We start from the raw sequence: 24233 nt of genomic DNA, 5'->3' as shown, positions 1-24233 counted from the left end.
CAATCCTGACATAACATAAATTTTAATACACTATACTTAAATAAATATATTACAAGAAATCAAATGAAAAGTGCAATTTGGCTGGTACACAGTACATTCCGAGAGATACTCTTAATTCATCTAATAATCTACTAACTTTACTTTGCTGCCAGACGGTCTATCATCGTCCTGTGAATATGTTTGCGAATTGTTTTGCCAATTTGAGGGGCCTTGTTCGTAAGCTTGCCTGTAGTGGCCCCTGTAATGACCTCCGCCCCTGTATCCCCCGTACGGTCGCCTACGGTTTTGTCCGCTGTACCCTTTGTCCTCCCATCTGCTCTCATAAGCTTGTGCGTAACGACCATAGTTTTCGTAACTCCTTGGAACATACTCCCTACCTTCATATCTGCTAGAATATCTCTCGTACCTATTAGGGTAATACTGCTGCTTTTCTTCGCCGTATCGCCCCTCAACTCTATATTCTGTGTTCCTATAATCTACATCTTCATATTTCCTTCTGGTCTCTTCGTAAGGTGGTGGCTTAGACCTGTGTGGTGGTGAAAAGTCCCTGTTTGTCTCCCAAACTGATACTGGCTTTACGGGAGACGGACTTTTTGATTTACTCCTGGCGTCCCTTTGCTTTTTGGGAATGAGTGATTGACCGCGTTTTTCAGGCTCAGGTGATTGCCTGGAAGAAAATGTAATATTTAGAATAAATATAATATACTTGCAGAAAATTGAACTTTAATCTTAAATAGGCCAGAATCCCATTAGTTTATTTGTCGAGTCAAAGAGAACACGTCAGAATTCCTCGTAAATTACCTTATTACTACCTATCAGAACTATATTTGATTTAGCAAATAAATATTTTAACAATTTGTGTACAAGCTTCAAAGGATATATTGACGATAAATGTTTTTGACAAAAACCAAAAGAATAACAGATTTCAATAAAAATTCAAAAGAAATTGTCTTAAAGATAATAAATAGATATTATGGATTTCAATTACCTTGGTGAGGAACCACTGCGACTTCTGTCTGAGTCTTCTTCACTGGATCTTCTGCTCTGCAGATGTCTCATTTCACGCTGCCTATAAAAATTTCATTTGTTATGTTAGAAACATGTTTTTAATGTTATGATTGAAATTCCAATACGTGCGCAATTTCTTTAGATCTAAGTCGAATGAAATAAACAGCTTGAACTACACACTATATTATATAGTGCTTTCAATGTTCAAATGTTGTGATTTTCAATATGAATATGTTTACATACTAATAATCTGTCAGTTCGATAAACAGGTATAATAATATTTTTTGTATACTACGTTAACACCTGTCGCCGCTTGGGTCACAATTTAACGATCGTAGGTATTGTGTAAAAATTAATAGTACATTACAATACGAGGACGAAAAATTTTTTTCTGACAAGTGTGAGTTTGCAGGCCGAGCCGCAGGCGAGAACTGCAATCACACGAGTCAGAAAAATATTTTTCGTCCGCGTGTTGTATAAAATTTTATATTACGGGGTCGGAAATGGGGGTTTTGCGCACGCGAAGCGTGCGTAAAACGTCAATTTACGCACGCCGTGATATAAATATATTTCAATTTTCAAAATCTATACGAAGGACATCTTTTTGCTATTTATTAAAAAATGTAGCAAATGTCCAAGTATAGTACTTTTCAATTTTCAAATGTCCATGAAATTATTGCTATTGTAATTGAAGGAAGCCATTAAATGGCTTAAACGGCTTCTTCGGCACTTCTGTCAGCCTTTTAATGGCTGTCATGGTGTAATTTACGCGGAACAATGCCGATATGCTCAGTTAAGTACTGCAGAAACATTAGTACTGTAAAACGAAATCGAAGAAAAAGTGCGGAGAAATATCGTTTCATTCGTAAATGTTCTATAAACTACATTTTTTAATATTTTTCAAACACGAAAAGAGATGACAGTGACATTTCAATCGTCAAAACTGGTTACATTTTCTCGTTAGGAGTGAGTAATATGTATTTACTAATCTATGGTATTTACTAAAAAAAATGTTGTAAGCATCGTACTTGCGGCGCAGCTTGATGGCGAGGTCGCGCATCTCCTCGTCGCGGCGCGCCTGGCGCCGGCTCTCCCGCTCCGCGCGCAGCGCCTCCGCGCGCTTGTCCGCGCGCACTGGGACACACAATGGCCATGGTGACAAATTTTGAAAACACCTTCTATAATGTATGTACATGTCTACTGATTCCAAAAATCGTATTATTTCTGCAATAAATACAGTATTAACGAAAATAATAGCATCTTTTTATACTTATTTTGAATTAAGCGCGAAAACGCTCGTCCGTTGGAGACGTTACATTAGAACATCCCATACAAAAGTTCAAGCAATTCAGTGACATACCCAAAAATGACGTCATTCGCGCCCCAATTAGCGTTTCAGACAAGATGGCCGACTCCAGTGTTTTATACTTTCATTTTATTGAAGATGTCAAATTTGAGAGTCCTTTCAATATATTGTTTTTACTTAAATCATTTATTCTTTGATTTTGTAATACTGTTATCATGCCTATTATTAACATCAGTCTTATCATATATGAGGCTGCTAGAACCAGAGTGGCCTAACTGCATTTTAATGATTTTTGACCTATCTGTATTTTCGTAATTTTAAAATGTTATATAGTCCGCGTAAAACTGTTAGTCCGCTCTGAATATAGAAATAAATCGTGTCGCCATAGTAAATTGTATGACTACACCTCGCAACAACTTTAGAGCGGACTATACACTTTTACTTTTCTCCATATTGTAAATCATGTTTTTTTAGTTAGGCTACTCTTATTCTAACAGCCTTATATATTTTTGTCCATATTACAAACTAGTTTTAATACTCTAGAACAGAGGTCGGCAACTTTTTTCCAACAAAAGTCACATAGGAGCTACATGTATTGAGCACGCTACACACGGATAAATATTCTGAAATTTGATGACGACAAAAACCAGTCGTGAAGTACAAATGGCTCTGGAATATTTTGACAGCTAAATCAGAAAAGGAAGGTCCGCGGGCCACAAGAAAAGGTTCTAAGATAACCTGCGGGCCGCGAGTTGTCGACCCCTGGTGAAACCACTCTATACATTATTATTATTACTATTAACCAAGTTTTGGATCCAATCGAAAATAAATTAAACATACTATCCAATAAAACGAAGTACTACATTTAATTATTTCAATGTGCTTAAAGCAGAATGGAAGTCATTACTATAACTTAATTATTTTTATATCTCTTTCACAAATTGAAAATGGATGAAAAATAGAATAGTTTCCCAAATTAAACTCACATTGCCTTGACAACTGGGCCTGCATCTTTCTCCTGAGTTTCTCTTTGAGTGTCAGCGTCTCCCTCGACATGCCCTGCAAAACATTTCACTTTAATACTTAGTATGGGGTCAGTAAGCCTCACTTTTATCTGAGTAGAAGCTTTTGAACATTTAAATTATTATTTAACTACGAGTATAATATTGCAACTACTTCATTGTAATGTTTAACCATAAATGTAATTATAATTGAACCATAATCTATACAAAATAAATACGAAATGTTAAGTATTTCATTAAAATAACAAAACTGCTTCAGTATTGACTTTCACATAATGATAGATAAATTTACATCAGAACAACTTTTTTTAGACCAAAAATATTTTCTAAGTTCTTACAAAAAAATTGAATTGAATGAACTTAGGGTATATCATATGGTTATCCTCTTTATATTTAAGTGTTTTAGTTTACATAGACTATAGGGACACATCTGTGATTTGTTGGTTACAGATATTCATGGGCGGCCGTAACCACATTGTGTTGACAACATGCTCGTTTACTATGTTCTATTAGATACGACTATTTATTTTATTACTAGCTGACCCGGCAAACGTTGTGTTGCCATATAAATAAAAAAATGTTAAGAGTGAACAACCCTTATCACTTAGGGGTATGAAAAATAGATAGTAGCCGATTCTCAGACCTACGGACTCTGCATATAAAATCGGCAAAGCCGTTTCGGAGGGGTACGGTAACTATCATCGTGACACGGGAATTTTATATATAAGACTATTTACCCATATTATAATTCAGTCCATGTCTATGAAATTATTTTTATGCATGATACATTTAAGATGTTGGTTTAAACTTCACAAGTTTTTTAATTGTTACATTGCCGCTGCGGCGAATAACAGTTAATCTCAAATCAAGAGTCCTCTGTTGAAATTAAAAATAGCATGGGGTCTATAATAAGGTTCGGGCATATCTGTTCTAAAGTTTGTCATATTCATTATAAATTATAAGAAATTCAATAATTTTATCCTTGAATTTTTTATAATTAAATATTTAAGTCCTTGAAGACACGAGACTAATGAATGAATGATTGAACGGAATATAATTCAGTTAGCTCAGCCATGATAAATATAAAAAATATGTATCAACATGTAATGTATGTGTTCACATGTAATTGCTTTGTTTCTTGCTTATGATTATTTAATGACAATGTTTTATAAAGTAAAATATGGAAGAGGAAAAAGGCTCAGCCAATCTTATATTTCAAGGGCAACATTTTTGAAGCAAAATGTTCGGTCTCGTTCCAAATCTACTTGTCAACTAAGAGCTAAATCGAAAGCATACAAATGTGAAAACAAATGATTCTTACTGACTTTGGAGCTCGATCCAGATAATCGTAACTGATTCTGGTTTGAGTTGCCCACCGCCGATCTGAAATTAGACATATTATGTAGAATAAAATATGAATACATATTATACATATTTAACAGCTCATATTTAAGATATTTCATGAAAATAATATCGTTAATATTTAAAGTATATCATATATGTTAGCAATATCACATACTTTTACACAACTGTTGGCTTGATAATTTAAGTAAGAATAAAAAAAACTATTAGATCAATTGTAATAACTGAATGAAAAGTTTATGTTTTTAAAACTACGAGACTCAGTAATGTAGATTATAGATTATTTTAATTGTTTGCGCGCATATTTTTATGTAAGAGTTAATTTAGGCGTAAGCAATAATGGAATAGTTTAAGTGACAAGAATGACATCATGTGTTAACTGAATGATGACTGATGCGCTTAAGTCGTAAAAAGCTACTCATGCACATATAAAATCGAACACACAAATTAATTCAAAAATAGTTTACTATACTAAAATGGATTAAAATGTACCATTATAATTATAATTTGCATATAAATATAATTTACTTACTTATTACTATCGTCGCCAGAGTCACAAGAATCGGAAAGCTCCGATATTTCGCTGGAAGACTTATCCTCTTTACGGCGTCCATAGTACCGCGGAACCACAGGCTTGTTCTGACCGCTATTCTTGTCATTACTGTAACACCCAGGTTCATTTATTAATATTATATTAAATAATTGAAATGGAAGTGTAATTTTGGCTCATAGAAGAGATATACACAACCTTGTTTATGTCATAGTCAACATTGGCTTTGTGAAAAGGGAAATTAATTGAAAAACAGAATTACACTTCCATATTTTTTAAATGGAAATATTAATTTAACAAAATAAAATATATAATTAAATTTTCAAACATTGTATCAGTACTAAATACATTAAAATTACTCACCCTTATAAAGTAATTAATCGCAAAAATAAATATTAACAGGCTTACCTTTCATAAGACATCGATCTGGACATATTAGCGTAGCCACTAGCATTACTGTAAATAGTAAAAGCAATATTATAATAATATAAACACACAATAAAAAACTCAATAAACATATTTATTCCGTTTTGCAGATCTCCAGTTATAATTATATAAAATATGGCCTTTAATATTATGTGATTTCCTTATATTAAAGATCATATTTTCATTAAAAAAACTGTTTTACTAATTGAATAACCCACCACATATTAAATTAAAGGAGTAAATCCAAAAACGATGAAACTGTAGAATGACGTCATATGTCATCTTCATCGCGAAATAGCGTCACATACGCCATAATTATACATACTGTAAATATATTAAAGTATTTAATGTCTTCCAAGTCAAAATATATACAATGCATACTTAGAAGGGCTTCGAGACCTCTTGCCCCTGTGGTTGCGGGAGCGCGACTGAGAGCGGCGGTAGGGGCTGAAGGAGCGCGAGCGGGACCGGGAACGGGACCGAGACCGCGAGTACGATCGCGATCGCGACCGGGACCGGGACTTGCGCCACGACCGGGACCGGGAGCGCGACCGAGAATACGACTTCGATCTCGATCTGGATCTCGATCTAGATCTCGACCTCGACATCGGTAAACGAGGCCCTATCTGGGGACGCTGCCTGTCCTCCGAACCCGATCTGTAAGGTGTAAAAAATTATATTGGTATGTTGTAACATAATTGTAACGCAATAATAGCTGTGTATGATGTTTTCTCAGGAGAGTAAATAAACAAACGTTATCGATTTAAATTATAAACGCCACGCACGGTAATTCGTTTATTTTTTATGTTATAATATAATTAATTTTACACATAGCGAATTAAACTAAGAAATAATAATAGCGATAATAATCGATATAATATGGTGTTTAGTCATACAAAGTTAACATTATAAAATGTTTTAGCAATGACTGATTTATTTTGAAAATAAAATACCATAAAAAATACAACATTAAAAATATATTTTTTATTTGGTCTACTAAACATAGGTTTAAAATCAAAAGAAGAACTAAAATATAAGGAGGATAGCTTGGTTTAAATACTTATCCAGGTTACACTAGTAGAGGAATGAATCTTCAATGCATACACTCAGAGAATAAATTCTCAAATTTAAATGGTTGTTAATGAAAATGCAGTGAAAGCATAATTATCCGTGAGGGTGATAATAAAAGAGCAAATAATACCTAAGTTTCTGTTTTTGTACAGCGTCAGAGTATGTAATCTTCTTTTTCAAATTCAGTTTCACCTTATCAGCGTACAATGGCTTCGGCGGCGCGGCTGTTAAATCAGTCAGTATTGGACTTTATATATCTTATAATATTCAGAAGGATATTAGTTAATGAAAAGGACACAATAACAATAGAAAAGAAACCTAATGAATGAGAACATATTAACTTTGACACGAAAAACATCTTCTTATTTTAGTAAACAATAATTATAACTGAAAGTTAAACCATAATAAGCCTAGGTAGCAAGGGAGTAGGACATCTGCCCAGTTTTGCTATAATCATTATGTAAACAGTCAGAGAAAGAAGTGAAAAAGAAAATTTCTTCTGTTTTTCAACCGATATTTCGCATTTTTTTCTTGTAGCGATTGGCGGGTTTACGTGTCATCAACAAAAATAATCCTCAAATTTTCTATAAAACCATTTTGTTCCATCTTAATTCCCACGCGGAAACTAATATTATCGAAATGCTCACGTGATTTGTCCTCGTCGGGGCCGAAGGACGTGATGAACTGTATGTTGTCCGCGAGCGGCGAGGCGCTGCGGCTGGAGCGCGGCGAGCGCGGGGAGCCCTCGCCGGAGCCCGAGCGCTCCGGCGCCGGCGCCGCGTAGCTCGGCGGGCTCATCACGCGCGATGCTAGCTTCTTGTCGCTGAGGATTGATGTTCGATTATTATATTGCAACTATTAGGAAGCTTCGGTTAAGGATATATAGTCCGCGCAAAACTGCTTCTCCGCTCTCAAGTTGTTGCAAGCAGGTGTAGTCATACAATTTACTACGGCAACGCGATTCATTTCTATATTCAGAGCGAACTAGCAGTTTTACGCGGACTATACTTACTTGTAAAATTAAAAATATATTTCATTTATCAGAAGAATATTGCAACTATGTCCCTCATAGTTTCTTCTCACAGGGATCTTCAATTAAGGATATTCTTGTAAAATTAAAAGAATATTTCAATTACAGCTAAATTATTTTCAAAATTAACATTAACTTTATCAAAACAAGAGATTAGTGATTGAGAGTGAGTCATCCTATAGAAACGTTTCATATTTTTGGAAAACACTTCTTTTTCTGCAATTAAAAAAAAATTCAAGAATACCTATGTCCAAGCCCTCTTAATCGACTATTTGCATACTATTGACATACGTAATAATTGAAATCAATGGAATATACCTAATTTGATAGGTCAATGAAACTAACCGATGCGCACGTCTCTCGCGCCTACTCTTCCTGCCGGAGAACATGGCCTTCTCCTTCTCCTCGCGCAGCAGCTGCTTCTGGTGCTCGGCGTCGTCCGCGTCGCCCGTCAGGAACGAGAACAGGTCGCAGCCGTCCATACCGAACTGCGGCCCCACCGCGTTCAGTTCGTGTGCCTGCTCTCCATACAACACTCCGTTATTATGTCGTTCTATTTTTAAACAAATATCTTCAGATTGATAGTTAGCTCACAATAGTAAGAAAAATACAGTAGACGGCATTACTGCACCCTGACACACACAAGACACTAAAATGTAATATTTAGCTAACATTGTTAAAAGTGAGTGCCTCCCACAATGATAATAAACATTCAGTTATTTATCTTTTCCCATTTACAAGCGTTATACGAAAATTGTTTCCTATTATTAAGGTGCAATTGATTTTGTATGTATATTTTCAGTATTTTAGTTATTTTGACATCTGTATTGCAATCTACCTCAATTTAAAATGTCAATTAGTTAAAAATGATCGAGCTTCAAAATGGGGCATATCCAGGTATGTCTATCTCTATAGAATGTATGTTTTTAAACTATTTTAGTAATTCTTCAGAATTGAATGAATACAGACAACATATGAAGAGTATTATTTTTAACATTGATCATGTGGTAGAATTTTACTATCTAGTTTGCATAGCAATATAGGTGACCTTAAAAAGTAAATTCAATATTATGTGCAAGACATTCTTTCCTCCTGACTTCACCATAGCTGTAAAGTGTATTTTATTAGATTGAAAGTACACACATTATAACAATGACTATTTTCATAAGTAATAATATTCAAGTAAACTATTAAACAGAAAGATAAAACTATACCTACACTACAAACATTTTATCATTTGCATAATTATTATACATATTATTATGAATAGATAAAAACTAGTGAAGCTAGTAACTTATAGTGATTTGAAGTATAAAAACATGCAAATATTTAATTAGGTACTTGAAAATAAATATAATAATTAACAAAAATTTAAATAGATATAAAAATTAATAAAATACTGTGTAATGTAATTATTCACTTACCTGAGCAGCAGCCATCTTGTTCACATCGATGCTTAGATCCACATCAATAATCTCCAGATCGGAGTCATCATCAGAATCTTTTGATTCCACTTTTTTAGGTTCTGGGCCTGTAATTTAATACCGAATGCCATGAAATTGCCCCATGAAAGTGAATAACACTACCCTGACCCCATTGAACACCCCATTCTTATTTTAGCCTGCAAGCATCACAGCAGATTGTTGTTTAAGAATAGCAATGCTGAATCTACCGTTCGAGCAGGAAGGTTGTGCTCCCGGATCATTATAATTGTATCCTATAGCAGCACCAGTTCCTTTCTTTTCGTGTAACTTCTCTTTTTGCATTTCTTTCTCTTCTATTGTGACACCAAACTGCTCTTCTATGGCTAGCTGCTGCAGGAATTTATCTTCACCTATGAACAACAAATCAATACAATGTTAGTGTATAACAATTTAAAAAATATAATTTTGTTTTTCTTAGTATATGAAACATTACAAAGACTAACATAAAGATGATAGAACCAATTGAATTTAATTTATTTAGAAAGATAATAAGGGCTTTGCTATAAAGGATGCAAGTCAAAATTTCATAAGTTTAGTTGATATTGTAAAGTTAATTATGTGTGTGTAATATTAAATGCATTACAAGGCCTGGAAGTACATGAAACATCATTTGTGAGGTCTGCTAAGTGTATTATGTTACTTACTTATTCCCAGGAAAGCATTCTGTGCGAGAATTCTGTATCTCTCATAATTGCACTGCCTCTCCTCCTGGCTGAGCTCTGATGTCGGAATGTCGGGTGTTTTCACTTCAGGTATGTAGTCCAAGTGAGCTCTCACATCAAAGCGGTCTATCATATTATTATTATCACCTTGCCACGGCATACTGTTAACAGATAAAGGCTATATTAATATACTTGTTGGGATTAATATTATAACTTCATTGATTTTTGATAAGGTCTAAATTGTTTATTCTAAATTGATAGATATTATGAGTGAAGATACTTCTCTTGAAATGTTGAAGTTTTCTTTGTTGGAAGATACAATAGAGTTCTATTTATAAATACTTATTACAGAGAAATAATAGATCACATGCACATGTTTAAGTATAATATTGGTCATGATTTGTGTAACTAAAGTGTTTTGTACTATACCAGAATGGTTTATGTGTATATTATTACACTAGATACAATTACTTAACACAAAGCTCATAGTAATTTAAATTTTAAAAGACCTTGTCACTAAACATATAACACAAAGAAGTTTAAAATAGTTTAAAAGAATTTATGTCGCATTTTGTTGGTATATTTACATGATAGCTGGCCCCTCCCCGGCCGCAGCGACAGCTGGATCCAAATGAATTTTACATGGCCGTCCATGAAGTTGTAAGAACTGTGTTGGCTCTGCTTTCTACAATCAAATATAAACACGCAGTTAAATACAATTCACTATTACAAACACAGCGTAATTCAGCTGAATGATCTAAAAATATGTTTTCAACGGAACAATACTAACAATTTTCTCATAAAAATCTTTGCGACGTTCTGCTCTACGTCTGTAGTCCACGATCATACCACGAATCAACCTCTCCTGCTTCCTTGCTTCGTGCCACATTTTAGTTTATTAAAATATACTAGTGCTAATAAAACTATATAGAATCCGTAAGTACGTATTTCATGTGAAAAATAAAACAATGAAATGGGTTTTCTTCAACTCAACTCGTTAGAAGTCGATGGATACTCCGTGTTGTTTTTGGTTAAGGGCATTTGGCAAAGACAAACATTATCTTCTTAAAAGAGTTCTTTAAAAATATTTTGATTGATTTTATTTGAAAATTCTTTTTATTTCTTACTGCCTTTTAGTATAAAGATATTTTTAGATATTTTTTATAGTAAATGTGTATTAGAAATGAATTTATGGTTTTACACTCGATTATTCGAATCAGAATAGATTTTTTAATCGATTGACAATTTATATTATTTAACGATTAACAAAAACTGACTACATTCGTCATTAGTGTTTCAACCATAGAGTATTGTTTCAACTTTCAAGTTAACGCGCAGATGAACTTAGGTTAAACCATAGAGTATTATTATACATGTTAGGTTAAACTGCTAGTCCGCTTTGAATATAGAAACGAATTGCATCGAATAGCAAATTGTAAATATTGGCCCCACCCGGCACCCGCCCTCTGCCCGCTCTCGCCCACGGGTACATAGCTGCGTTAGTAATAGTCATGAAGTTATAGGTAAATATGGAGGCCACACTTAGAACAAAATCTTGAGGCAAATACCTACGTATTTCCATCCCGCTTTCTGTGGGCCGACCTCTCTTTCTAGTGTGGACTATAGTATTGCTATCTTCTTCTTTAAATCTCCTAGAAAATTCTTAGAATTAGTCACCACACTAGCCTAACCAGAAGTTAAACACTGTCAAATAATTTACCTTTAAATAAATACTTGAACTATGATTAGTTCAATTGAAAATCCCAAAATCGTAGGTCACGTATGCATATCTGGGTTGGCAATTCAACGAATTATAATCCCATTTCTTAAGGATTCGGTAATGTGGCAACATTGGCCCTATGTGCCAAAATAAATAAAGGTTACCCTACTTAGACAGAGAGGGTCTGCCCACAGAGAGCGAGATGGTGATACATAGGTTTTGCTTCAAGTAGGTATTCGAAGTGTGTTCTCCATATTTACCTATAACTTCATGGTAATAGTATGCCCTTACTTACGTTACGTTGCTACGGAATATATGCTTGTAGTTGTGTGCAACAACTTCAGAGCGAACTAGCAGTTTGGCGTGGGCTATACCAGCATTACATATCTTTATTATATTATATTTGTTATTACTGATTATCTCTGAACACATTGTTGTCGGACATCAGGTTACTATGCTCTGGTCGGACACACACTATACATAATACATTTATTGCGTCTGTAGTTGCGTGTGTGCGCTCACATTTCATGTCAATGTCATTATGAAAGTTAAAATTTGACAAATAGCTACATCAAACAAACATGACATGAAATCCAATAAAAATTAACAATTTTTTTGAGTGCAGACATAATTTATTAATTATAAGCTAAACTGATTTTGAGGAAGAATATTTTATGAAAGCTTACTTAATGAGTTCTTAGGGTACTGAGGTTATAAAATTATATTTCGTAAGTATGTTAAGTTATCGTTTATTAATCATTAAGAAAACAATATTTTGTAACAAACGTTGCTTATTTATAACTTAGGACAATTATAGAAACTATTTATAGTAAACTGAATTAGTACAAAAATATATACTCTCTGTAATTAGTTAATTTGTCCACTTATCAATTCACTATATACAGGAACAGCTCACTGTAGTCTTCGACATCAAAAAAGACTTCGTTCTCTAGTTGATTTGGCTTGCTAATGATTAACCAATTCAAGAAGTCTTCATAAATGTCTAGGGTATTTAATGTATCTGCCATACTTCTGTTGGATATTAGGTAGCTGCCTTTCTTGATATGCTTCTTAAAGAAATACCACATTTCCTTGTGTTTTTCAATATCTACAAAAAAGTCTAAAACATTGATAATGATAATGTCTGAACTTTCGACAATATCTTGCCTCTCCATTATATCTGAATGAATTACTTTTATTCTATTAATGTCCATATTGAATTGACCAATTATCTTATCTTGAACATCACAGCAATCTTTATTCATTTCCACCCCCACTATTTTAGACGCATTGGAGAAATAGTATGCCTGAAATAAAATCAAATTTAAAAACATAAAATACATCACTTGGTAGACTATGGTAATTTTATTATTACTATGTAAATAATTTTGGCATGCAATAATATTCTGTGGTAAGAAAAATATTAGTAAACAATTGTTTTACATACAGCATAAAGGACAGCTCCTAGTCTAGATCCGACATCCAGTACATTCTTCTCTCCCAAATCTTTAGGAAGCAGTACTTTGAATATGTACTGCAAAGCTTGTTTGGACATCGAATGAGATATGAATATCAGTTCCTGGAAGTAACATATTAATTATATTCAGATTGAATAAGATTTATGTCACAATATTGATCGTCAAAATCATCATAGTAAATTTTATCTCTCAGCACCCACTGTATGTTTCTTCTATTCATTTTGAATTTTATTTTGATTACATAGACGTTAAGAACTACAATTTTCTTCAGACCTGAATAATTATCTTGGTACATATTATATATTAATTTTAACATTCTGCATGTCATTAAATAATTGCAGTATAATGTTTTAAATTGTTCAAAAAACAGAGTGTCTCGTTCTACTGAAATATTTGTGATGTTATAGTTTATTAATTTTCAGGTCGTAAAATGGAATGTCAAGTTGAGAACAAAAATGAGCATTTTCGCCATCTCCTTCTATATGCCTTTAATCAGGGTTATAAGGCTGCACAAGCTGTGCGTGACATTTGTGCCGTGTATGGAAAAGGAGCCGTATCTGATAGAACTGCTCGGGAATGGTACAACAAGTTCAAAAATGGATATTTTGACCTCAAGGACGCTCCTCGTTCTGGACGTCCAGTTAAGTTTGATGAAGATAGATTAAACAAACTTTTGTCACAAAATCCCCATCAAACAACAAGGCAACTGGCAAAAAAAATGAACTGCTCCCACACTGCTGTAGGCAGTCATCTTCACTCGATGGGAAAGGTTCAGAAGGCCAAAGAACAACAAGGCAAAATATCTACTAGTTTGTTTGGCCGTCTTCGTTCAAATGATGGACAGAAGCAACAACGATTAAAAAAAAAATCTATTCCCAATAAAAAATAAGGCCTGCACATGTACATGAAGTTACACAAGGAAAAGGTGATCCTGTGCTATCAAGAAGTTAAATTAGTATTTAAGAAATATCTAAAAAAATGAATGGCAGTTCTTTAATATTGCATCCAATTTCTACATTTTCTATTTTTTTCTGTGCAATAAAACAAATTTTAAATCTTTAAGTAAAATGTGCTTTAATATACTCACATCAACATTACGCGAGTGACAATCTAAACAATAATGTCTTTTTAGTTTGCCCTGTTGAACCAGTTTGGTCACCTGCTTCTCGTCATACAAGAACTCATCCACATGACAAGTGTTGACTTTGTTGCAGTCGGCTTGGTCCCCTATTGTGGGTGCTACTATTTGCTCAGATGACATCTCTGCTTCAAATGGCACTAGCTTCTTTATAGCGTCTCCAATTTTATCAAGAAGCTTTTCGGATTTCTTTAGCTTCTTTTTATTTTCTAAATCTGCAAGTTATTGTTGTTAATGTTGAAGAAGTATGGAATAATAGCCTGCTTAATTTCTTATATCGTATACATTATTTACTAGATATTACAGATATTTTAAGACAGTAATAGCCTAGTGGTTAAGAAAATCGACCTCTCGATCTAAGGGTCCGAGGTTCAAATCCCAGGCACGCACCTCTGATTTTTCAAAGTTATGTGCATATTCGAAATTAATTATCACTTGCTAAACAGTGAAGGAAAACATAGTGAGGAAACCTGCATACCTGAGATATTTATAAAAAAAAAGAAATCTCGAAGGTATGTGAAGTCTACCAATACGCACTTGGCCAGCACAGAGGACTATGGCCTGATCCTTCTCACTCTGAGAGGAGACCCATACCCAGCAGTGGGACAGTAATGGGTTGATGATGATGGATAGTGTTAAAGCAAAAGGCTCTGGCTTCCCAGCAAGGTTGGGACTGGTAAAAAGTTAACTTGTTTTGTTAAGAAGTAGATAGTATAGATACTAAAAATAACGCATACCTTCCTTATATGAACGTGAACAGATCCATGATTCAATACTTTGTAGCTCATTTTCATCAAGATCAGAAAATAGGTCCAATAAACGAAACTTAATATTCACATCTTCATCAGACATTTTAGTTTAGTAAACAAATTACAAATGTAAAATAGGTTAACTTAAAATTTACAAATGTAACAAATTACAAAATGCAATAGGGTTACTTAAAGTTTTAATTATAAATGAATACCAATTTGCGTACGATAATAAATTATGTGTTGAAAATAATTCAAATATTATTTTTGGTTAACAATTTGACTGATTGGACATGATATGATCATGAATTATTTGAATTTATTGACTTGTCCCTTTTCCTTGTCAGTTGTCACTCTTGACAAAAAAGTTGAGTGTTGACATGCTGTGTCGACTGTTCCATAATTAGGGATGTCGCGAAATTAATAAATCTAGAAAAAAAAATTTCGCTACAATAAGGGGACCTCAAGAAAAAAATTCAAATAATAAAAAGATAATTTAGATGACCTTAACACTAAGGAAAACATCATGTTATAGTCACTTAATAAAGTTAGGCGGAAAAGCAAGAAGCCAAAACCGCAAAAACAATATAAAAAAATGATAATCTCTCAGCTGTCAAATCTGTCATGTTCTGTCACTCAAATGAATGTCAAGTTGTCAACTAAATTATTAAAGTAATGTAACGCCTGGTTCATTTGATAGTGCAATAATTATTGTGTTGTGGTAATTAGCGGTTATATCTTGCTTGTACATTAAATTAGTGGAAGTGGCGATACGGAACATCTAATTTATTAAAATTAGTATATAACGTTCTCGCATGTGTGAGAGGAAATACTATTTTAATTAATAAAGTGTTTGTATCGGACATAATTTTTCTTTGCGGCGAATTGTTCATTTTGTGTTTTGGCGAATTTAATTATGTTTGAACTGTGAGTCACAGAGAAAACTTTAAGCAAACATGAACGAAAACGTTACAAATATTAGTAAGAATATCGGCATTTGGATGTCGGATAAAAAGAGCCAAAAGTTAAACTGGAAAGAATTGAAAAGAACTTGTAATTCGCACGGATTTAATCTTATTAAGGTAAGGTAATTTCAATGAGTTTTCTATTTTAACAGGTGATTTATGTGTAATTTGTTCATTTTATTTTTCCAGTTGGACTTAGAGAGGCCCCTAGAGGATCAAGGCAAAATAGATGTTTTCCTTCACAAATTGACTGACATCATTGCCGCGGCAGATCAAGGCGACCCCAAGGTAGCTGGTCAATGCCATTTACTGTAAAAAATGGATAAATTCAAATTGTTTATTTCCTATTTGCTTCAGTTAGTTAACAATACAACCTTGTTTAAGAATATAATGCACTACTTTTCTTTGGATGTGGAATAAACATATTATACTTAATAATCAATAAATACAAAAAAGACTAAATATTTTAATTAATCATTAAAGATTCATGTGAGACATCGTCATATTTCATTAAAACAAGGTTGTATGCCCAAGCAAATAAAAGTATGTTAGTCACTCCTATATTAGTCATAGTTAAATACCTTAAAGTTTACAATTCTGAGTAATCAGTTAACATTTAGTTAAATAGGTATTTGTTTTGGACTCACGGTATTAGGGCAATTACACATGTATTAGAGATATTTAGAGCAAGTAATGGAAATACATATTAGTATTGTGTTGAGCTGCTTTGATAATGTAATTAAACAATGTAGATGTATTTTTAGCTTGGTTTGATGTCATGATCATACATTTTAGCTGAATGTATTGATAGACTTCAAGGACCTAAAGAACATTATAAAAATCTGCCAAATTTCTTTGTGATTTTTTTACTATTAAAATATAATAAGGGCAGTTTTATTAAATTTATGAAATATATGAATCAGTTATCATATATTCCATGAATTTAATAAAACTGTCCTTTTCATTTGCATACAAACCATGATAGGTATACTGTTAGCATGTGATACCTACAGTATAATTTGTTTCCTTGTAACAGGCATCAAGTATCATAGGTGGTGTTGAGCAGTATCTATCTAATCATCCGAACGTCACTGTAATTGACCAATTGGATAATGTGAGGATCCTGTTAAACAGGTATGTATCACTTTATTACTCTTCACACACAGAGTTGAAAACTCTTAAGCATGGTTTCCACATGGTTATCACCAGAATTTGAAAGAATAATTTGTACTATTATTTTGATAGTGGCTACAATATTAGGTTGGTCAAGATAATATTAAATTTATATTTTAAAATTGTATTTATATTATCATATACTTAAAAATTAATGTTACTTATAGTGTAATGAATTAATAATTATATCATCACATTGTATTTTCACAGATATAACTATTACTCAATATTACAAGAAGAATCTTCACTGCATAATCAAGGAATATTCACACCAACATTTGCAGAATTTGTTACAAATAATACACATCAGAATTTAGAAATAATGAGACAAAGAGGTGTAACATTCCCCATTATCTGTAAGCCAACGATAGCACATGGATCTAAATCGGCACATGAAATGGTGCTTATTTTTAATGAAAGGGGTTTGAATGTGTGTAAACCACCCTGTGTTGTTCAAAGTTTTGTGAATCACAATGCTGTTCTTCATAAAGTTTTCTTAGTTGGCAATAGGTAAGCATGCATATAAAATTTTCAAAATTTGCAGTTCTACTTGAAATAATATTAATGCAGTTAATTATATTCAAATCATACATTTTAAAATCATTGTAAGGTGGTAATATACTTGCTTATTGCTTTCAGGTATCACATATGTCAGAGACCCAGCCTCAAAAACTTTTACGCATCTGAAGACTTAGATCCTATCTACTACAGCACAGGAGAAGTGTGTAAAGCAGATAGCCAATCAACATTGTCAATCCTAGACCCTCACGACATGGCTGATATTAAATTAACTCTCGATGAGGACAGAATAAAGTCAATAATAAGAGTATTAAGAAAGAAAATTGGTTTATTGTTAGCAGGGTTTGATGTTGTTATAGATAACTTAACAGGTAACCATGCTGTTATAGATATCAATGTATTTCCAAGTTATGACAATTTCCCAAATTTCTTTGAGCATCTTTTGGAGTCTATAAACGAGATGTGTTCAAGTGGTACATCAAATGGCATGTACAAGTTCGGAGATTATAATGTAAACAATTGTCACAGTAGTAACCACATATATAATGGTTTGGTAAATATTGGTAATGATAGCGAACAATTTGATGTAAAAGGGATGAATATAAACTAAGGACAATTGGAATATATTAAAAATTGATTTCACAGTTCATTATGACATGATGGTGAATTATATGAGATTAACTACAAATGTCGAACAAGTGTCTTGGTTGTTAAATATAGGCTATAATATATTTTTCTCTCTATATGTGAATATGTATGCCAAATATTTGATATAATAGCCAATATATTTATAAATTAATTGCACTATTGGTTATTATATGAACATATAGTTGGAAATAGAACAAAAGTTTGTGTGCTATTTTTTATAAACAGGATATATTTAAAAAAAAACATGGGGTCACTCATAAATTGTCATTTTTAAAGAGAGGAAAGTTTACTATTACTGTAATACGATGTGTGAAGTTACTTCATGCTTCCCAATTTTTGAGAATTTAGAAATAGTAATATTTCAATGCAAAATTTATTTGTGTGAGTTACAAGGTGCTACAAGGTTGGGTCTATGGGTCAAAAATAAAATTTATGACATAATTTATGTATGGTCCCTAATAATGCATCTCCACTTGGCATATGTGTATTATATAATACATGTGTAAAGAATATTGTTACTGGCTTTTGCTGTACATATAAAAAAATAGGTGTCTTAATTTCTATTGATGTAATAAGACATCGAAAATATTTTGTAATATAAGTTCATTTGGTATTGTTATTCATGCGTGGATGACATCATTGACATGTGTGTAGTAGTTAAGAATACACTGTTAGTAGGTATGCAAAATAAAGTCCAAGACAAATTAAAACTACATTTTTACAGCTTAATATTGGCTCATTGGCTAATTCTTGTTTTTGTACAAAATAAAATTATTTGTAACAATTTAATAATGTTCCATATATCGTTTAATTTTTATGTCGGATAATGTGCTAATGGAGTTAATTAGGTGTAACGAAATACTTTGTGTAAAAGTAATAATAGATACACATCTCAATGTATAATTCGAGATTTGGACTAGATGTTTTGTAGCTTCCCGTTCTTAGCTATTATCAATGTGGTTTTAAGGGGTAGCTTTAGCTATAGGGGGAGTTAGTGGGCACTTTTACATTCTTTTATTAAGAACTTTACACAGTTTGACAGTAAATGCAGCTTTTAACTTATACTCATTTAAGATAATTGTTTTATTGTATTACTAGTACATAGTAAATATATACTCTTATTTTAAATTCTTCCTCTGTACAGAATCGATTGGCTTGCTTCACATTTCTGTTAGATATTATTAGCTTCTTACAAAGGTATTCTCAATGAGGTTTCATTATAAAGTAATTTAGGTATCTATCTCACTAACGTAAGGTGCATAAGATATATTGTTGATACATTAATTTTAACTTCATAAGAGTCACATATACTGAGTATGTTTACTGGAGTATTATGTTGAATATGTGTAATTACACATATTCAACATAATACAAATAAAATTATTTATGTGTGGGGTTAGGAACTGCGGTAATCATGGGCAAATTGATGAAGTTATGTATTATAAGAATTAGAGCCACCCTAAACCAGCCCTTTTAAATAAAATGTGAAAAATGGATAAACTTATAGAAACAGGCTTTGGAATACCTATTATCATTTCCTTCATCGGAGTTGGTAATGCAATCTGAAATCATTGTAAGAATTTGATAAATAATTTTTCTTCCAATAGTTTATTGCTCTAATATTAATATGTTAGGAACCCGAAGTCGTAGCATAGCTAGTTAAACGATACTTAGGTACGGCAGATTATCTACTTTTAGCATCGGCGATGGACAATTTAGTTATTTTTCGCTAGATGAAGCTAGATACGGCGATCAAACATCTGCTGGGGTCGAATAAGCGATATGAGCAACTTTTAAAAGGGATTTAAAATGTAATGTAACTATTTACAATACTTTTATAAATAATATAAATAGGAATATTCATTCGAATTGAGTTTTCGGATATAGTGATCTTATTGGAACAAAGATTAATCCTATAAAAATAGGTGTAAATTTATATTAAATAATAAGTGGTTTAAGCAGTTATTATTAAATTATTGCTATATTTGTATGGGACGTTATTGAAATTGTCCCTTTGTATTGTAAGGTTCTAATTATAAGTAATGCTAATGACTACTTTAAGCGTGATTTATATCTATTTAATTCTGACTTATATACATAAAGTTGAATACTTGTGAAATTAAATTTAAATTTAAAAATAAACAATAATTGATTAAAATATTTATGAAATACTTTTGTGGTTTTGTAAAATTAGTACAAATAAATAAAATTGAGATCTTTAACTTTGAAATATGTAACACTTACTTTGAAACTAACGCGTACAAATACGTAATATTATAAAGATACGAAAAATGGTTTTCTGTACGTTCTAATATTGGAAAATATCTGCTAAATGCATGCGAGCGGAGCTGCGCGGTGACACCCGCATATTGTTAATGAATATTTCTGGTAATTACTTTTAGGTATTCTTATTAATTTACAATATACAAATTTGATATTCTATAAAATTCTGCTAATTAAGATGTTGTCACATTTACATGTAGATAAAGAAATAGATTGGAAATGGTAGTGTTTCTATCTATAATATCTAAAATCTTATTATCTATATAAATTGCACTGAATCGATTTCTATGGTATTATAATGAGTAGGCGAGCTTTCCATGAATAAGAGCTATTGAGATACGTAGAGTTTTCGCTATTCATTTCGAAAATATCTAGAGTATATACACAGAGTTTATTTTGTGGTTGACAAAAAAATATTTTTATTGTATTATTAAATACTTGTATGTAATTGCACCTGTCGCACGCCATGTGCAATCTTTCTGTTGTGAGCGAAATGTACACATCTTTAATTTAGTAATAAATAGGCTTATAATCTTAAGTCGAAGCTTATAATGTATTTTTTACATTGTAACTATCCAAAAACTCTCATTCGAAAATTAAAAAAAGGAAAAATAAAATTATATTAATGTATGTTTATCGACACAATGATATATGAAAAAAATGCTTTCTTATTAAGTCTATTTCAAGTGTAAGTTGTATTTAATTTAATTAACTTATTATATTAGTAGTGTATTAAAATAGTGTATTCCTTTGATTATAATGAATTATTCTTATTATTTGAAATTATTTGTACAAAAGACTTGCTTCATAAAAGTGTCTACTTAATTTCCATATAAAAAAATTAAAGGCAAAAATTTTCTTGAGAAAATTCCGGCCTTCTTGAATAACAGTTACTGCAGTGATTTACTGGATACTAAGCTGTCATTCCAATAACAATGTTATTATTTAAGGGAGACTGATTTACATATAAGAAGCTGTAGTTTTATCTAAGGTCTTATTTTTTGAAAGGGCAACACCTATCTAAAGTGTAAAAGCAACGTTATTAGATTACGTTTAAGTTCGTTGAATTATGATTTTTGCTATGGGTTTTACTGTAATAAAAAATAACCCTTTTAGTTATTGCAAACATCATTGGGCTCTGCAGTCAGACACCGCGGAACTCCATAAAATTCACAAGAACACCGTTATAAGTTGCCTTAAAATTGCCTTTCATTATTGGAGCATTCCGTGTCAATATTATTCTTTTTAACTGAATAACTATAGTCTGATTCATAATTAGGTGTCCAAAATGTAAACAAAGAAATGTCACTGTCAAAATTAACAAGAAACAAAAACTTTAACAAACTCAACAAAAACGAAAACTTTAACAAATATACACAATTTAACAAACGCGTTATGTAAACGAGAAAACATTCGAGTTCGATCACAATCACGAAAATGAATAATATCAGCTACTAAACTTAAAAATTACGGCACAAGAAATGTTTTGGATTCGGATTGTGTTACCATTATCACATTTTAATTTTCTACCATAAACTTTGTTTTTTATTATTATTGCTGTATGTAACAAAATTGAGGTGATATAAATATTAGAAAATGTGAATTAATCTTCATTTATTTAGATTATAATTTTATTATTGTTGTATTATTGTAATATCGACAAAAATAAGAAACTACCATTTGAAACATATTTTCTTGATAGGTCAACACCTTTGTTTACAATTTGGACACCTAATTATGAATCAGACTATAATGAAAATTTAGTACTTATCGTCTTTTGGAGTACAGTAGATTCCATACACCTACCTACTTTATTTTGAATAAAATTTTGGCAATCGCGTATTATTTAAAGGTGAGATTGTGCCAATATACACAAATTAATAAAACCCAAACCAAAATTGGTGTTACATAATTAAGGATATTAAATAATTGCACGTATAGATACGAGGTATGATAAGTATGCAAACTTTTTCAAAATAGGGCCTAAGATCTGATTGATAGAAAATAAAACTTTGTACTGGATTATCCAAATATAATCGATTATATTACAGAAATTATTTTATTTAGTTACCTTTTTGTATGTAAATGTTTTAATGAGGACTCGCGTGGCGTAAAGGTTTGGTGGGTATTATGTGCAGAAGTTTTAGAGTACGACTCCAAATAGATTTCTGCTCACACAACCATAATATGGATTTCACACATACATATGTGTGTCAAATTCACCAATAGGATTACTTGATTTTCACTGAACGTAATATTATTGAATAAAGAACAAGTAATTACGCACGGGTCTCTTCCTAAAACTGGAGTCTGGAGCATACTCCATCGCGTCGCATTTTATTATACTGGTGAAGCATTGTAGTGTAATGGTGGAGGGGATATAGGTTAGTGGCCAATTCGTGTCTTTTTAGGGTCTTCTGTATTATAAAAGCATTCGGGAACGACCGCTTTACGTGACCATCAAAGTACGGAAGTGGTTTCGTAGCTCAATTACCAACTCTAAAAAGCGTTATCCTTCAAGACCGAAGTTCAAAGGTCGATACTCATGTAGATGCCTGAAATAGGTATACTACCTATATTTATAATTCCAGGTTACCACATCACGATCACGAATACACTGCTGCTATAAGAATAAAACAGTGAAAGTAGTTATGTAAAATGTATGATTGGGAGTCCGGTGTTCAAATTCCAGGTCATGTGATTTTTTTAAGTTATATATGTGGTAGAAATTGGGTGTCATAAACGTTAAAATTACACGAGGGTGAGTTTTTTAAAAAGGCTCTCAAAGATGTGTGATGGCTACCAATCTGTACTAGGCAAGCGTGTTGGACGTTGGTCTAAATTCTTCTCATTGTGAGAAGAAGCCGGTGCTCCGCAGAGGTACAATAATGGTCTCATGATTAGCGATGGGCGATTGTTCTAAAAAAAACAATCGAATAAATCGACAATCGACGGAATCAACAATCGATTGTCGATTTATTCGTAGTAACAAAAAAACAATCGAATAACAATCGACGTTCGAATAACAATCGACGTTCGAATAACAATCGACGTACGAATAACAATCGACGTACGAATAACAATCGACGTACGAATAACAATCGACGTTCGAATAAAAATCGACGTACGAATAACAATCGACGTACGAATAACAATCGACGTTCGAATAAAAATCGACCTTGAAATAACAATCGACGTACGAATAAAAATCGACCTTGGAATAACAATCGACGACCGAATACAAATTATATCGCGCGGCCACATACGTGTGCTCAGGACAATGTGCAGGTGCGTCGTGTTGCAAAGCTATCGTCACTTGCCACTGGTTGGAAAATGTAAAGTATTGTATTACATTTTAGTCAATTGTATATTTTGTTGAGAAATAATTATACCATAAATCATTTTGTATCAAATACTATGGAGTATCATCGATAATCCAGATGTCGTAGTCATCCCCTAAGTTTCTTTTCATGACAACGTTTTACAAAAGGGGGCCTCTGAAAAATATAATATACGTCTTCATGGCGCATATTATAGAAAAAGATTATCAGAAAATATAAAATGTCTTTTTAGCGTATATTATAGATAAAAGTTATCACAAAAAATTATGTACTCATAGTTACATTAAAATTAATCGGT

At 32.4% G+C, this 24233-nt stretch overlaps 3 protein-coding genes across 4 annotated transcripts; 1 reads left to right on the top strand and 2 right to left on the bottom strand.

Annotated features, from left to right (window-relative positions):
- Positions 1-6: 6 nt before the first annotated feature.
- Positions 7-10969, bottom strand: LOC140757959 (uncharacterized). Of its 2 annotated transcripts, none has more exons than XM_073093914.1 (16): positions 10712-10969; positions 10509-10606; positions 9904-10082; positions 9448-9609; positions 9200-9306; positions 8121-8293; positions 7393-7568; positions 6876-6969; positions 6056-6331; positions 5657-5704; positions 5231-5359; positions 4662-4719; positions 3301-3373; positions 2037-2142; positions 989-1069; positions 7-667 (listed from the first exon to the last, which is right to left on the bottom strand). In XM_073093914.1, the coding sequence occupies exons 1-16, from the start codon at positions 10808-10810 to the stop codon at positions 121-123; spliced, it is 2406 nt and encodes an 801-aa protein (XP_072950015.1). In that variant the 5' UTR covers positions 10811-10969; the 3' UTR covers positions 7-120. The 2 variants fall into 2 exon arrangements, with proteins under 2 accessions (XP_072950015.1, XP_072929158.1); XM_073073057.1 differs by having other exon boundaries at positions 6074-6331.
- A 1405-nt stretch (positions 10970-12374) lies between these two features.
- Positions 12375-15357, bottom strand: LOC140757889 (uncharacterized). Its single transcript, XM_073093796.1, has 4 exons — positions 14995-15357; positions 14207-14472; positions 13089-13220; positions 12375-12948 (listed from the first exon to the last, which is right to left on the bottom strand). The coding sequence occupies exons 1-4, from the start codon at positions 15107-15109 to the stop codon at positions 12529-12531; spliced, it is 933 nt and encodes a 310-aa protein (XP_072949897.1). The 5' UTR covers positions 15110-15357; the 3' UTR covers positions 12375-12528.
- A 195-nt stretch (positions 15358-15552) lies between these two features.
- LOC140757804 (inositol-tetrakisphosphate 1-kinase) lies at positions 15553-19657 on the top strand. Its single transcript, XM_073093703.1, has 5 exons — positions 15553-16088; positions 16161-16259; positions 17008-17105; positions 17355-17654; positions 17784-19657. Exons 1-5 carry the CDS (start codon positions 15963-15965, stop codon positions 18271-18273), a joined length of 1113 nt encoding a protein of 370 aa, XP_072949804.1. The 5' UTR covers positions 15553-15962; the 3' UTR covers positions 18274-19657.
- The last annotated feature ends 4576 nt before the right edge of the window (positions 19658-24233 follow it).

The sequence above is a fragment of the Epargyreus clarus genome, unplaced genomic scaffold (assembly GCF_041222505.1).
Source record: "Epargyreus clarus isolate Ecla_fem2 unplaced genomic scaffold, WU_Ecla_fem_2.2 ptg000001l, whole genome shotgun sequence".
Lineage (NCBI taxonomy): Eukaryota > Metazoa > Arthropoda > Insecta > Lepidoptera > Hesperiidae > Epargyreus > Epargyreus clarus.
This window is presented reverse-complemented; position numbering and strand designations above follow the sequence as displayed.

Bases quoted from the DNA above. Each gene is read 5' to 3' on its own strand.
- LOC140757804 (XM_073093703.1), top strand. From the start codon at position 15,963: ATGAACGAAAACGTTACAAATATTAGTAAGAATATCGGCATTTGGATG. The intron at 16,089-16,160 runs GTAAGGTAATTT...TTATTTTTCCAG, and splicing joins ACGGATTTAATCTTATTAAG to TTGGACTTAGAGAGGCCCCT. The intron at 17,106-17,354 runs GTATGTATCACT...GTATTTTCACAG, and splicing joins GTGAGGATCCTGTTAAACAG to ATATAACTATTACTCAATAT.
- LOC140757959 (XM_073093914.1), bottom strand. From the start codon at position 10,810: ATGTGGCACGAAGCAAGGAAGCAGGAGAGGTTGATTCGTGGTATGATC. The intron at 5,360-5,656 runs GTAAGCCTGTTA...TGGGTGTTACAG, and splicing joins AGATCGATGTCTTATGAAAG to TAATGACAAGAATAGCGGTC. The intron at 4,720-5,230 runs GTAAGTAAATTA...GTCTAATTTCAG, and splicing joins TCTGGCGACGATAGTAATAA to ATCGGCGGTGGGCAACTCAA.
- LOC140757889 (XM_073093796.1), bottom strand. From the start codon at position 15,109: ATGTCTGATGAAGATGTGAATATTAAGTTTCGTTTATTGGACCTATTT. The intron at 14,473-14,994 runs GTATGCGTTATT...AATAACTTGCAG, and splicing joins TTCACGTTCATATAAGGAAG to ATTTAGAAAATAAAAAGAAG. The intron at 13,221-14,206 runs GTGAGTATATTA...TGTTACTTCCAG, and splicing joins GTCACTCGCGTAATGTTGAT to GAACTGATATTCATATCTCA.